Source organism: Lathamus discolor, chromosome 24 (assembly GCF_037157495.1).
Source record: "Lathamus discolor isolate bLatDis1 chromosome 24, bLatDis1.hap1, whole genome shotgun sequence".
Classification (NCBI taxonomy): domain Eukaryota; kingdom Metazoa; phylum Chordata; class Aves; order Psittaciformes; family Psittacidae; genus Lathamus; species Lathamus discolor.
Genome location: NC_088907.1, coordinates 891566 through 905256, shown reverse-complemented (window position 1 = coordinate 905256; position 13691 = coordinate 891566). Strand labels below are relative to the sequence as shown.

General features: G+C 64.3%; 2 protein-coding genes across 2 annotated transcripts in view; both read right to left on the bottom strand.

Annotated features, from left to right (window-relative positions):
- Positions 1–3532, bottom strand: part of LOC136003846 (V-set and immunoglobulin domain-containing protein 8-like) — a 5739-nt gene extending 2207 nt beyond the window's left edge. The window contains 11 exon segments of the mRNA XM_065659825.1: positions 6–149; positions 677–812; positions 946–1042; positions 1044–1069; positions 2015–2176; positions 2262–2420; positions 2423–2462; positions 3043–3116; positions 3119–3142; positions 3145–3216; positions 3437–3532. Of these exon segments, the coding sequence (XP_065515897.1) occupies positions 6–149; positions 677–812; positions 946–1042; positions 1044–1069; positions 2015–2176; positions 2262–2420; positions 2423–2462; positions 3043–3116; positions 3119–3142; positions 3145–3216; positions 3437–3485 (983 nt within the window). The 5' untranslated portion in view covers positions 3486–3532.
- Positions 3533–5799: 2267 nt separating this feature from the next.
- On the bottom strand, positions 5800–13229 carry CFAP45 (cilia and flagella associated protein 45). The gene is given in 16 exon segments (XM_065659968.1): positions 5800–5822; positions 5825–5928; positions 6428–6652; positions 6735–6929; positions 7012–7102; positions 7105–7123; positions 7211–7357; positions 7441–7496; positions 7499–7602; positions 7710–7888; positions 8003–8056; positions 8058–8170; positions 8520–8665; positions 10290–10417; positions 12971–13060; positions 13149–13229. Coding segments are annotated over 16 exon segments (1677 nt in total). The 5' UTR covers positions 13152–13229.
- Positions 13230–13691: the final 462 nt, after the last annotated feature.

Genomic DNA, 13691 nt, shown 5'->3' with positions numbered 1-13691 from the left:
TGTGCCGGATGCCCTCATTGCAGATGAGGGCGGCCGCCCGCTCGTCGCCGTCGCCGTGCTGGCACTGCATGTAGCTGATGCCGTGGGGCGAGTAGCTGTGGTGGGCGCAGACGTTGCAGGGTCGGGTCATGGTGCCGCCGGTGCTGCTCCTGCGGGATTGGGGTGGGAGGGGGGGGGGGAAGCGTCAGCGCTCACCGGGGTCCCACCAGAGCCCGGTGACAGCCACCGGTGCCCGGGGAGTCCCCGTCGTTGAGCGGTGGCACCCGCAGGTGGCCGTCGGGTGCCTGGTGATGCTCCATAGAGCCCGGTGATGCCCGGCAGCACCCACCAGTGGCTGTTGGTCCCTCTTAGTACCCAGCAAAGCCTGTGGTGCCCGGCAGCACCCAGTAGCACCAATCAGCCCTCCTCAGTGCCCAGTGATGACCCATAGACCAAAGAGGTGCCCGGCAGCACCCAGTAGCAATTAGCCCTCCACAGTGCCCAGTGATGCTCCATAGACCCAAGTAATGCCCATCAGCACCCAGTGGAGCCCACTGGTCCCTGTTTCGCCTCAGTGCCCACTGACACCCCGTAGACCCCAGTGATGCTCATCAGCATCCAATGGCTCCCCGCCCGTGCCCATTAGTCTGGTGCTGCCCCACAGACCCCCGCTGCTGCCCCACGGTGCCCCGCTCACCGGCAGTCGCTGCAGGCTCGCTGGCATTCCTTCCGACGGTAGCGGCAGATCAGCGCCCAGATGAGCAGCGCGGGGAGACTCAGGAGGAGGAGCGAGCCCAGGATGGAGCCCACGATGATGCCCGCCTGCCGCCCTCCTACGGTGCGAGCACAGCCTGTCACCGCCGGCCTCCGCGCCGGCTGCCACCGATCACCGCGACCCCAGCACCCGGACAGAGCCTGTCCCTGTGCCGGTCCCCGTGTCCCCCCCCCCGTCGCAGCGGCACTCACTTGCGGCCGGGCTGAGGTTGAGCTGGCACACGGAGTACCCCACGCGGTTGGTGACGCGGCACTGGTAGACGCCGGCGTGAGCCTCGGAGAGGCTGCGGTATGAACAGGTCCCCGGGAGCCCGTCCTGCAGCCGGGACAGGCGGAGCCGTCAGCGCCCGAGCCCCCGGGCACGGGCAAGGGCACGGCCAGGACGTGAGCAGAAAGAGGAGCTCAGCACGGCGCCGTGAGCAGCCCCGGCACCCACGGGAGCCACGGCAGGTACAGCCATGAGCACCCATGAGCACCCAAAGGAACCGTGAGCAGCCCCTGCACCCATGGGAGCAGCGGCAGGTACAGCCATGAGCACCCATGAGCACCCAAAGGAACCGTGAGCAGCCCCTGCACCCATGGAGCAGCGGCAGGTACAGCCATGAGCACCCATGAGCACCCAAAGGAACCGTGAGCAGCCCCTGCACCCATGGGAGCCGCGGCAGGTACAGCCATGAGCACCCAAAGGAACCGTGAGCAGCCCCTGCACCCATGGGAGCCGCGGCAGGTACAGCCATGAGCACCCAAAGGAACCGTGAGCAGCCCCTGCACCAAGGGAGCACCCCGGGGCTGTGCCATGATGGGGGGTTCAGCCGCGCCAGCACCTGTGAGCATCCCTGCACCCATCAGAGACATGGCCATAAGCACGCATGAGCACCAGAGGAACCATGAGCATCTCCCGCACCCATGGGAGCCCCCCGGGCTGTGCCATGGCGGGGCTCAGCCCCACAGCACCCACCTTGGATGGTGCCAGAGGGCAGGCGTCCTCTCCCCCGTAGCCATGAACATACATGAGCACCCATAGGAACTCACCCATGAGCATCCCCAGCACCCATGGGAGCCCCCCGCGGCTGTGCCACGGGTGGAGTTCAGCCCCACAGCACCCATGGGAGCCCCACGGGACTGTGCCATGGAGGGGGTTCAGCCCCACAGCACCCATGGGAGCCCCACGGGGCTGTGCCATGGAGCGGGTTCAGCCCCACAGCACCCATGGGAGCCCCACGGGGCTGTGCATGGGGGGTCTCAGCCCCACAGCGCCCACCTTGGATGGTGCCGGAGGGCAGGCGGCCCCCGCCGTATCCGTCCGCCAGCTTTGCCCATTGGTAGGCGAGCGGGGAGGTGCCCCCGCGGCTGTAGCACCGCAGGAGGACGCTGCCGCCCTCGATCTGCTCCCCCTCGGTCCAGCACTGCGGGGTACCGGTTTCTCTGCGGGGACAGGGACCCGGTCACCATGGGGCCAGCGGGGACCCCCCGGGAAGGGGACACGGTGGTGGTGGGGGGGCACTGACCCTGCACGGTGACGATGACCTCGTGCACGGCCACGGTGTTTTTCTTCACGCGGCACTGGTAGGTGCCGGTGTCGGAGACCTGCAGGTCCGCCAGGCGGATGGAGGCGTCGTACTGGCTGGGGTCGGTCTGCACGAAGGCGACGCGGTCCTGCAGCCCGAGCCGCTGCCGTAGTTCACGTGGTGGTCTTGGTAGGACAGGAACTGGGGGGGGGGGAAGCAAAGAGGGGTGTGGGGGGGAGGTTGGACAGGATGGGGGGAACCCTCCCGATGGGGGAACCCAAAGCTGGCAGCTTGGGGGGGTGGGTGGGGGGAAATGCACTGCCCGGTGCCTGCCTGGCTGTGCCAGACCCTGCCTGGTCCATCCCTGTCCCGCCTGGTCCATCCCTGTCCCGCCTGGTCCATCCCTGCTCTTCCAGGTCCATCCCCGTCTCACCTGGTCCATCCCTGCCCTGCTTGGTCCACTCCGGCCCTTCCAGTCCTGCCCTGCCCTGCCCGGCTCTGTCAGACTCTGCCTGGTCCTTCCCTGCCCCTCCTGGTCCATCCCTGTCCCGCCTGGTCCATCCCTGTCCTTCCAGGTTCATTCCTGCCCTTTCAGGTCCATCCCTGCCTTTCCAGTCTTTCCCTGCCCTGCCCGGCTCTGCCAGACTCTGCCTGGTCCTCCCCTGCCCTGCCTGGTCCTTCCAGGCCATCCCTGTCCGGCCTGATCCATCCCTGTCCCTCCTGGTCCATCCCAGCCGTTCCTGCTCGTCTGGAAGCAGGCGCTGGCACCGCTGGCACTCACCACGTTCTCGGGGCCGGTGCGCTCGTGCGTGATCTGGATCCACTCGATGCCCACGCCCTGGGGACCGTTGTCTTCGGTTCGAGCACATAGGGACAGCCAGCTTCACCGAGTCGCCCTTGGCCAGATACAGCACCTCCCGGCCCTTGCTGTTGATCCTGACAGCCAGGAGGAGAGCTGGGGAGAGAACAGCACCCATCGGACCGGCCCCCGGCCCCACAGCGCCCCACATCCAGCAGCCCCCGACCCGCGGGGAGCAGGGACCCATCCTGGTGGGGCTGACAAAGGGACGCTGCGCGCTCTGCTGACCACGGGGCGCATCCAGCACCCTTGGGTCCCCTCCATCCTCATGGCATCCCTGCGGAGCCGGTCCAGCGCCGGGGTGCCCCGGCCGTACCTGGCATGAGAGCCAGGAGCAGGAGCAGGCTGGCGCCGGGCCCTGCCATGACGCTGCAGCCGTGCAGGTGCTGAGGAGGAGCGGGAGCAGGCGGCAGCTCCGCGGCGACGGGGCAGCGGGGCCGCTCGGGGCCGCTTTTACATGCTGGGCCGGGGCGCTCCTCCCTGTGGGGAGGATGCCTTTGGGATGACTGAGTGGCTCCAAGCTGTGCGTGAGCGCTGCCGCCCTGCTCCACTCCCTACCCCCTAATTAACCGTGGCCGTGGTGTGGGAGCCCATCCATAGGGATGCAGTGATGGGCAGGGGGGACCGGCGCATCCCGGCCGGTGGACCCCGTGGATGGTTATCCCGGTGGGAAAAGGGGATGCTGTGGAAGCATCGTGGTGGCACGGAAGTGCCAAAGTGAAGGTCCTCCAAAAGGTCTTGGTACTTGGGGCAGGATTTGGGGCAATTGGAGGTTAAAGGTGGGGTTTGACCCTGGGTTAAGCTCCTGCAAATCCCTCCTCTGGTCCAGCCCCTTGGTCAGTGGGCACGGGGATGCTGCAGCCTTGTGGGACCGTGACACCCACCAAGGCCACGTTGGTGGTGAGATACACGTGGAGATGTGGCTGAGGCTCCAGCCCACAGCTCATGGCGTGGGGACGTGGTGGCACAGGGATGTAGGGGCATGGCAGCACCAGGGTGTCCTGGCTGCAGCAGTAGCAATCATTTTCCTCCTTCTTAGCAGCTGGTGCAGTGCAGTGTGCAGCAGCTGGGAGCGGAGGGCAGGGGTTGGGGACAGGGATGCTCAGACAGGGATGGAGGGGACAGGATTCTTGTCTGTGGATGGAGGGGACAGGGACACTTGTCCATGAATGGAAGGAAGGGCCAGGGGTGTTTGGCCATGAGTGTAGGAGATGGATTCTTGGCCATGGATGGAGGGGACAGGGGTGCTTGTCTATGGACGGAGGGGACAGAGACGCTTGCCCACGGATGGAGGTGACAGGGACGCTTATCCATGGATGGAGGGGACAGGGATGCTTGTCCATGGATGGAGGGGACAGGGATGTTTGGCCAAGGATGGAGGGGACAGGGGTGCTTGTCTATGGACAGAAGGCAGAGAGATGCTTGCCCACAGAGGGATGTGACAGGGACTCTTGTCCATGGATGGAGAGGACAGGAATATTTGGCCATGAATGGAGGTGACAGGGATGTTTGTCCATGGATGGAGGGGGACAGGAATATTTGGCCATGGAATATTTGGCCATGAATGGAGGAGACAGGGATGTTTGTCCATGGATGGACGGACAGGGACGTTTGGCCGCAGGTGGAGGGGACAGAGATGCTTGGCTGTGGATGGAAGAGCTGGGACACGGCTGCTCTGCTGTGGGTGCTGCGGTCCCGTCCCCGCCGCGGTCCCTGTCCCCGCCGTGCCCCGCTGCCGTGCCCCGCCTCCCCGTGCCGTGCCCCGCGGCGCAGCTCGGCCGCGCTGGCCCTTCCCAAGGCCGGACCGCCCGGGCCGGCTCCACCGCCCGGCGCAGCCACCCCGAACGCTGCCCGGGGCCAGGAGCTGCTCCAGTTCCTGGCCCGGAGCTGAGCTCACCGCGGCCGGGTCCTCGCCGGCTCCGTGCGGGGTTTGGGGCCGGCCCGGCACGTGTCGAGCCGCGTCTGTGATTTCGGGGCCCCAGAGCTCGGCCTGGCCCCGGGGCAGCACCGATGCGGGGCCGGTTCTGCTGCCGGGGCCGTCCCCGCCGTGACGGGGCCGTGGCTCGTGGGGGGGAACACGGGCTCTGCACCCCGGTGCCAGCTGTGACTGCGCCAGGACCGGGGGTGGCACCGCCGGGGCGGCCGGGGATGGAGGTCGGAGCCCGGCCCCAAGCACCGGGGACGCGCAGCAGCTGGGGAAGGGCCGGCGAGAGGCCACGGAGGCAGCTCCGAGCCCCGGGCACGTTCCCTTGTGCAGCTCTCGTTATTGCTCACCTGCTCTGACAATTACTCAGAGCCACTCCTCGGCCTCGGAAGCAGCAGGGCCCAGAGCCGAGTGGATGTGAAGTGTTTGCATCATGCTCTGTGCTTTGGCACGGCCACAGGGCCTGGGGTGATGCGATGGGGAGGTGGTGGCACTGCCAGGGCCAGACAGGGCTGGGTGTGGGGAAGAGCCTGGCTGGCTCTTGGACATCCAAGGTCTGGGGGCTCCTGCCCTATGGACACGTCCAAGAGCTCTGCCCATGGAGACGGGCAAGAGGTGACCTTGGTCCCGGGAGTTGGGCAATGAGCCTTTGAGCTACTCCAGCCCCACGGGCAGCTCCTGACCCCAAAACCCCCAGTGAGAGAAGGGTGAAAGACACCGTCTGCTCATAAACATCTCTATTGGGAGGAAACAGCCTAAGAAAGCATCAGTCCCTTGGTGAGCCGGGCCCCACACCGCGCCGGGCCTGGCCTGAGGCTACGATTGCTCGGTGCTGGTCCCTCAGCTGCACTTGGGCACAGAACTTCTCGGGCACACCAGAGTCTCTGCAGAGGAAAGAAAACATCACAGTCAGGAGCGGGGCTCCGGAGCGGATCCTCTTGATGAGGATGGAAAGGAAGCCAGGAAAGCCGTAGGGATACATAGTACATAGAAACACAGAACGCTGTGGGTTAGAAGGGACCTTAAGCTCATCCAGATCCAAGGGCAGGGACCCGCTTCCACTGGAGCAGCTTGCTCCAAGCCCCTGTGTCCAACCTGGCCTTTAGCACTGCCAGGGATGGGGCAGCCACAGCTTCTCTGGGCACCCTGTGCCAGCGCCTCAGCACCCTCACAGGGAAGAGCTTCTGCCTAAGAGCTCAGCTCAGTCTCCCTTCGGGCAGGTTAAAGCCATTCCCCTTGTCCTGCCCCTCCGTCCCTTGTCCCAAGCCCCTCTCCAGGTTTCCTGCAGCCCCTTTAGGCACTGGAGCTGCTCTGAGGTCTCCCCTTCAGGAACCTTCTCTTCTCCAGGCTCCAGCCCGATACTGAGCCCCTCTGGGGCATCACCTGAGCTCCTGCAGCTTCTGCTGCTTGAAGCTGGCGATGCGCTGGCTGCGGCGCTGGGCCTCCTCCTGCAGGTGCTTGAACTCCTCGAAGGCGGCCGCTCGCTCCTGCGCCAGCTCCCGCTGCCGCTCCTGGACCTGGCGCCGCACGGCCCTGGCGTGAGCCTGGCGCTCCGCTGCCTTCCGCTCCTCCTCGGCCTTCTCCTTCTCCATCTGCTCCCGCTGCGCCCTGCGGGACAGCGCGGCGGCAATGAGGGCTCCGGCCCCGCGCCGCCTCAGCCCCGGTGAGCGCCGGGCCCCGTCCCACGCACCGCAGGATCCTCTGGAACTCGTGCCGGTCCTGCTGCGCCTGCACGGCCATGGCGTGCTCCCGCTGCGCCGTCTGCTCCAGGCGGCTCTGCTTGAGCCGCGCCTCGGCCTCCGCCTTCAGCCGCGCCAGCTCCTTCTCCTTGCGCCGCCACTCGCGCTCCGCAGCCTCCTGGCTGCGCTTGGCTCTCAGAGCATCTGAGCAAGGGGACAGGGGTGACGATGACGACGGTGGCGAGGATGATGAGGGTGAGGGAGGCAGCAGGGAGGCAGCTGCTCACTTGCTCTGCCTGGTGGTCCTGGGCCTTCTCCTGCATGGCTCGCAGCCGCGCCAGCTCCTTCTCCTTCTCCACACGGATTTGCTTCTGCTCGGCTCCAGCTTGGCCTCCCGCTCCTGGATGGGTCGGAACCTCGTGGGTGCTTCCAGCAGCACCTACAGAGCTGCACCCACACCAGGGCCCTGTGGCCAAAGGCCTCTCACCAGCTTCTGCCTCTGGTACTCAAGCACCCGCTCATCCTCCAGCCGCTCCAGCTCCCGCTGCTCTGCCTTAAGCCTCTGGTTCTCAGTGTTGATGCGTTTAATCTCAGCCTGGATCTGCTTGTGCTGCTCCTGCCTCCGCTCCATGTCCTGGGAACGGAGGGTGAGCACCCAGCCCCTTCCAACACGATGGAAATCCAGCCCCAGCCCCTCCTGCTCCCTGCGGTTTGCACCTTCAGATCCTCCAGCTTCAGCCGCTCCAGGTACTGAAGCATCTCCTGCGCCTCTGGTCCCTCTGCTCGGCCCTCAGCGCCCGCTCCTCCGCGTTCTGCTCCATCTGCCTCACCAGCCCTGTCTCCCTCTGGGAAGGAAGGAGCAGAAGGTTCCCTCTGGCTCTGTCCCATTCCAGGAAGTGGAAATGTCACCACGGACATCAGGTGCTGCCTGGTCCCACCGCGGTGCCGTGATGTGAAGGCCTGGGAAGAGGGACCCTTCCACAGACCTGATCAGCTCCTGCTTCCGCCTGTGCTCCAGCTCCTCCTGCATCTCCTCGGCCTTTTTCCTCTCCACCTCCATCATGTTGTCCAGGCGCTTCTCCTCCTCATTCAGTTCCTTGGCAATGATCTGTTTCTCCAGGATCTGGGCGCTGCGGATCATGTGGCACTTGGCACCGAGGAGCAGCTGTGGGGACAACGGGTCTCCTGCTCTCCCAGCCAGACTTGGACGGATGCATGGATGAAGAGGGGGAAAGGAGAGGAAGCCGCTGGGCAGCACCCAGGGTTCGGTGGTCCCCACCTCACTGAACTCCTTGATCTCATCCTCCTGCTCCATGCGCATCCTGTTTGCCCGACTGCAGCACGTGCTGGGCCTGCTCCAGCGCCGCCTCCTCCAGCTCGTTCAGCTTCCCCGTCTGCTTCTGCACCGCTGCCGCCTGCTCCACCGCTGCCTTGCGCTGCTCGATGCCTCCTGAGGGGACAAAGCTCATCCCGCTTGTCCCCTCGTGCCCAAAGCCGGGCTGAGCCTGACCCTGCATCCTGGCATCCCGCATCCCGAGGGGCATCCCCTTCCCACACCAATCCTGCCTTTGTGGCATGGCAGAAAGGCAGCACAGAGGCTTCAGCCCAGCCTCTGGGGACTCCTTCCCACCCAGGGACCTTGTTGGGGATCAGAGACCTGAGAGGTGCACACCGAAACATGGGTGCCCAAGGGATGGAGGAGGGAGCTCCAGGACCATGAGGCCAGTGTCCACCTCCCTCCGGAGCCCAGGAGCAAATGGGGAAGGACAGAAAAGGGCAGGACAGGAGGGAAATGCCTACGAGAGCGGCCTCTTTCGCTGCTTTGAGGGCTGCCAGCTTGGCTTCACGCTCCTCCTTGGTCAGCACTTGAGCTGCTGCTTTAATGCGCTGGAAATCCTCTGGAGTCATGATGAGGGATGCTGGGGGCTTCTCCTCAGGGGTGCTGGGACGGGGACAAAGTGCAATCAGCGGTATGGAGCGTCTGATAGATCCCTCCGTTCCCTTCCCCAGGTGCCCAGGCCAGGAGCAGCTCCTGGACCAGGATGGGAGTCACCCTGGAGCAATACAGGAAGCACCCAAGCTGTGGGATCCCTGTTCTCCCAGTCATGGGGCAATGGAAAGTGGAGGGAAAGCTGTGATGCACAGGGGGACAGGACACTCACCCTGGAAACCCCAAAGCATCCAGTAACAGAATACCCAACATCTTTCAGCCCAGCTTGAATTTCCCAGTTTTCCTTTGGGAAAATCCTCCCCCCCCCCCCCCCATCCCATCACTGCTCCCATGTGCTGCATTGAAACCTCTGTTGATCCGGGGGAGCTGAAGGTGCCTTTTCCCCCTGTTTGGGGCCACTCAGCCTGTTGGCACCTGCTTGGCTTTGCCTCTGCGCTCCCAGGAATGCAGCTGGGATGAGAGGAGGAAGCAGTGCCCAAACACGGGGCACTCTCTGCCCTGCCAGCGCTGGGCTACCGGGCCAGCGCCGAGCCATGAACCCTGCCCATGACTCAGGCTGTGGTTTGGAGGAAATCACCGAAGCTCCTGGTGCCCCCATTTCCCTCCTTGTAAAAATGTGGATAATAACACGGGGAGCTGGAAGGAGTTAATGACTCCGTGCATTACTCAGGTACCATGGTGACGCGTGCGGTGGAGGAGCGTCCATTAACCAAATGCATGGAGCACTTTGAAGCTGTTCAGGACTAAGAATTTACTCATGATTATTGCGTGTCACCTTTCATCCACCCTGGTGAATATGAACAGATACCTGCATAATGATCGCTCCCCGGCTGCATCACAGCATCGCATTCCAGGACGCTTGGCAGAATGGTCACAACGGCACTAATAAATGTAATGACACATTCGGCCGCTGCTTTGGTCGGCCCCGTGTTTGGGTGAGCAGCCTGGGATGGCTGGGCCCTGATTTTCAGGAATTGCACCAGCACAAACAGTTTCCATCGAGCTCCGGTTGGCGCGGCTGGAATTGGGTTCTTGGCTTTGGCACCGGGGTCAGATGGGAACAGGAAGGGAGCAAAAGCAGCCTCCAAAGCTCGGAGCAAAACCCAGATCCCAGCTCTGAGGCCTTGGTGGGTGCGAGAGCGTCGGGTGGAAGGCTCAAAACAGGAGGCAAAGATGAACCTCGCTCCAAAGAGCAGCAAAGAGGGGATCTGAGCTTAAAATGAGCCTGAAGTGGAGCTGCTGGGATAATGGCCCTGCTCTCGTTACGTGCGGCAGGTTTCAGTGCGGGGCAGGATGAAGGGGGTTCTTGAGCTTGTAAAGCAGCCCCAAAGGGAAACACGGAGCTCCTGGGGCTCCCCTGCCGCCTTCCCACAGGGCTGCTTGGGATCGGGATGTGGGAGGCAGCGTCCGATGCGTGACGGGGAGCAGGAGCCCTCGAGGAGCTCAGAAGGCGCTTTCCTGGCTGCTGGGGAGGTTTGTGTTGGGGTTTTATGGGGTTTAGGATGATTCAGTGCCTCTGTGGCAGGGCCCATCCCTCCCGCACCAAAACATTCCCAAGCTCCGCGCATGGAGCCACAAAAGCTCCTCCTGAGCTGCTGCTCAGGCACAGACTTACATGAGCTCCCGGATGAAGTCCTTGGTGATGAGAAGGGTGGTCTTGGGCTTGTACCTGCCAAGGGACAGTGCTTTGGGGGCTGTCCTCACATCCCGAAGGAGCACAATGGGGCTGTCGGGGCGCGACGGCTGTGAGGAAAGATGGGGGTTACTCCAGGTTTATTCCTGCTGTTGCTCCTGGGCTCCAAGATCCTCTCACACCTCCGCAGCCGGTGCTGCATGGGTTATGGGAAGGGGTTTTTGGCCTCTGAAGGGCTGATGGGGACATGGGGGGAACCAAACCCACCCCGTGGCACTGGGTTTACTGGTGTTGGTGTCCCACCCGGATCTGGTGGGGCCGAGGAGCCCATTGCTGCCTGCTCGGGGCAAACCCTCACCCAACCACAGCCCCGGCAGCTCCGTCCTGCCGGGCCCTATGGAACCGGGCAGAGCTGGGTGGAAAGCGGCCCAAAAGGAGCCCAAACTCCCTGGGAGCTGGTGGGGAGGGGGACAAGGAGCAGCTCAAGGCCCGGCCGTGCAGGGCTGCCACTGGCAGGGAGCACGGGGCAGAACCCAGTCCTCCCAGCAGGGCCGGGACTGGTGCCAGTGCCTTTGCTCGGGCTGAGGCTGCCACCTAGTGAGGAGTCCCCGGCTGCGGGTGCCGGGACCCCGCTCGCTTCCCAGGGGCAGGGTGGATTCCCTGAGCCCATCCATAGGCACGATCCGCGCCCCCCGGCCCCGAGTCAGGGAACCCCCAGAAGCTGCCGGAGGGGCGAGCAGACACCAGTGGTTTCCCTTGGAATTCCCGTTTAAAATCCTGCGGGAACAAACCCCACAGTGCCCTGGGAACGCTGCCGGCAACAGTCCCTGGGATCCTGGAATGGTTTGGGTTGAAGGGAGCTCAAAGCTCATCTAAAGCCATGGCAGGGACCCCTTCCACTGGAGCAGGTTGCTCCAAGCCCCTGTGTCCAGCCTGGCCTTGAGCACTGCCAGGGATGGGGCAGCCACAGCTCCTCTGGGCACCCTGTGCCAGCGCCTCAGCACCCGCACAGGGAAGAGCTTCTGCCTAAGAGCTCAGCTCAGTCTCCCCTCGGGCAGCTTAAAGCCATTCCCCTTGGCCTGTCCCTGCATCCCTTGTCCCAAGCCCCTCTCCTGGCTCCCTGGAGCTCCTTTAGGCACTGGAGCTGCTCACCCAATGCGGTGACACTGGTGCAGCTCCTCAGCACCACGGGCCCCGAGCAGGAGGTGTTGAATTAAGGGGTTTGGCCCTGGAACACCCGTGCAAACAGCGATAACGGGGCTGCTGGTGCAGCCACCCGCATGCTGTCCCCGGAGCCAGGAGAACTCCTTGGACAAGACCTGGATTAATCGCAGGGATTAATCAGGCTGCCTTGAAGGCCTCTGAGATAAGAGTTGATCATAAACCTGCCCAGGGCTTGCTGGCCGGGAACGCTCCCAAGCTGCAGTTGGGAGCGGAGGTAATCTTCATTCCATGCTTCCTTCCTCTCCTCTGGAAAGCCAAAGGGGGTTTGGCAAAGCCTCTTCGGACAGATTTGTTCCAGGCGATAAGGCCCACAAGAGGAAATTAAAGGCACAAAGAGGGACAAGCACCAAGTCCAACCATTCCCACCACTGCCCCATGGCTCCGAGGGTGTGTGAGCTCTTGCCGGGATGGTGACCCCAGCCCTGCCCTGGGCAGCCTGTTCCAATGCTGAGCACCCTCTGGGGCAGGAATTGTTCCTCAGCTCCATCTAAACCTGCCCTGGTGCAGCTTGAGGCCGGTTCCTCTTGTCCCATCCCTTGTTCCTTGGGAGCAGAGCCCAGCCCCTCCTGCCTCCATCCTCCTGTCAGGCACTTGTAGGGAGCCATCAAGTCCCCTCTGAGCCACCTGAACCCCCCCGGTCCCTCAGCCGTTCCCCATCACTTGTGCCCCAGGCCCTGCTCCAGCCCCATTGCCCTTCTCTGGCCCCGCTCCAGCTCCTCCATGTCTCTCTTGGGAACTGGAAGTGTTTTCTCAGTGTGAGACGGGGCAAACCTTGGACCTTGCATCTTGCGCAGGGTGGGGAGAGCCGCAGCCATAAACCGCAGGCAGAGCACCCATAGAGGTGATAACGGGGGGGGGGACACAAACCAAACTCCATCGTCCTCGCCCCTGTGCACCCGGGTCCTGCTGCGGGGAGGGAGTTTTCCCCCCCCTGAGCACGGGAGGAAGGAGCCGGGCTCTGTTTATCTCAGCCCGGGGCACCCAGCCAAGAGGTCAGAGACTCTCCAAGGGGACCAATCTCGCAGCTCCCTGATGAAAGTCTATGGAATGCTGGCAAGGAGCTGCTCTGGAAGCTTCCAGCCCTTGCTCCAAAGGTTTTCCTTACATCCCATGTGCTAGAACCACGGAACAGAGCCTGGCTCCTCGCCTTTTACCCCTGAGCCTCCTGTCTCTCCCTGACCAACAGCCCACCCCAGGAAAGGTGGCGAGGACGGGACTTGGGATGCTCCTGGGAGGCAGAGGGAATTCCGTGCCTTCCCAACAGAATTCCAAGCGCACAAAGGGGCTGCAGCCGCATCCCTTATCTGGCAGCTTTGGGAACAGGGATTATGGATGGGATGCGGCGAGCGGGGCAGGCTGAGGCCCTGCCCTGTGTATGTGTGTGGGGGCAAGCAGCCGGAGGTGCCCCCCCCCCGATCCCGGTATCCCGGGGCTCTTACCGGCTTCTTCCCGAACAGCAGCTCAGCCTCCGCCGCGGGGCTCTGCGCCTTCCTGCGGTACCGGCCGCGGGGCGCCGGGGTGCTGGTGGGCTGCGGGGAGAGGGTACCGGGGGTGGTTGGTACCGGGCTCGGTACCGGTGTTACCGGTGACACCGGCGGAGCCCCAGGCCGCGCTCACCATCCCGCTCCGCTTGACGGCCGCCAGCCGTCGCCATGGCAACGCGCCCCTTCCCCACCCCTGCTCCCTGGCAACCGCGGGGCGTTGCCGAGCATGCGCACTGGGCGGCGGAAGGGCGCACTCCGTGTCGGTGTGTGTGGGGGGGTTGGGGTGTTGTTGTGTGTGCCTGACCGTGTTCACGCGCCCGTGCACAGGCAGACGCCGCCCTGCACACGCACACGGGGCACACGAGGTGTTTCCCCCACCCACGGTACCACCGGAACACTCACGGCGCCCCTCAACCCACTTCCGTCACCATTGACCACCCCTTAAATCCCCCCCTCCGAGGCCGACAAGGAGTGAGCAATGCCAGCCCCGCCCCTCCCCGCTAACCCCGCCCCTCCCTGTTAGCCCCGCCCCTCCCTCCACGTGGCCTGGCTGCCGCCATGCTGCACGGCGAGGCCGCAGGGTCCTAGTGCCCCCCCTCTGGGCTCTCCCCCCCCCCCCCATAAGGGTCTCCCGTTCCCCGGGGGGGGGGGTTCGTGCCCTGATGGCCCCCCCCCA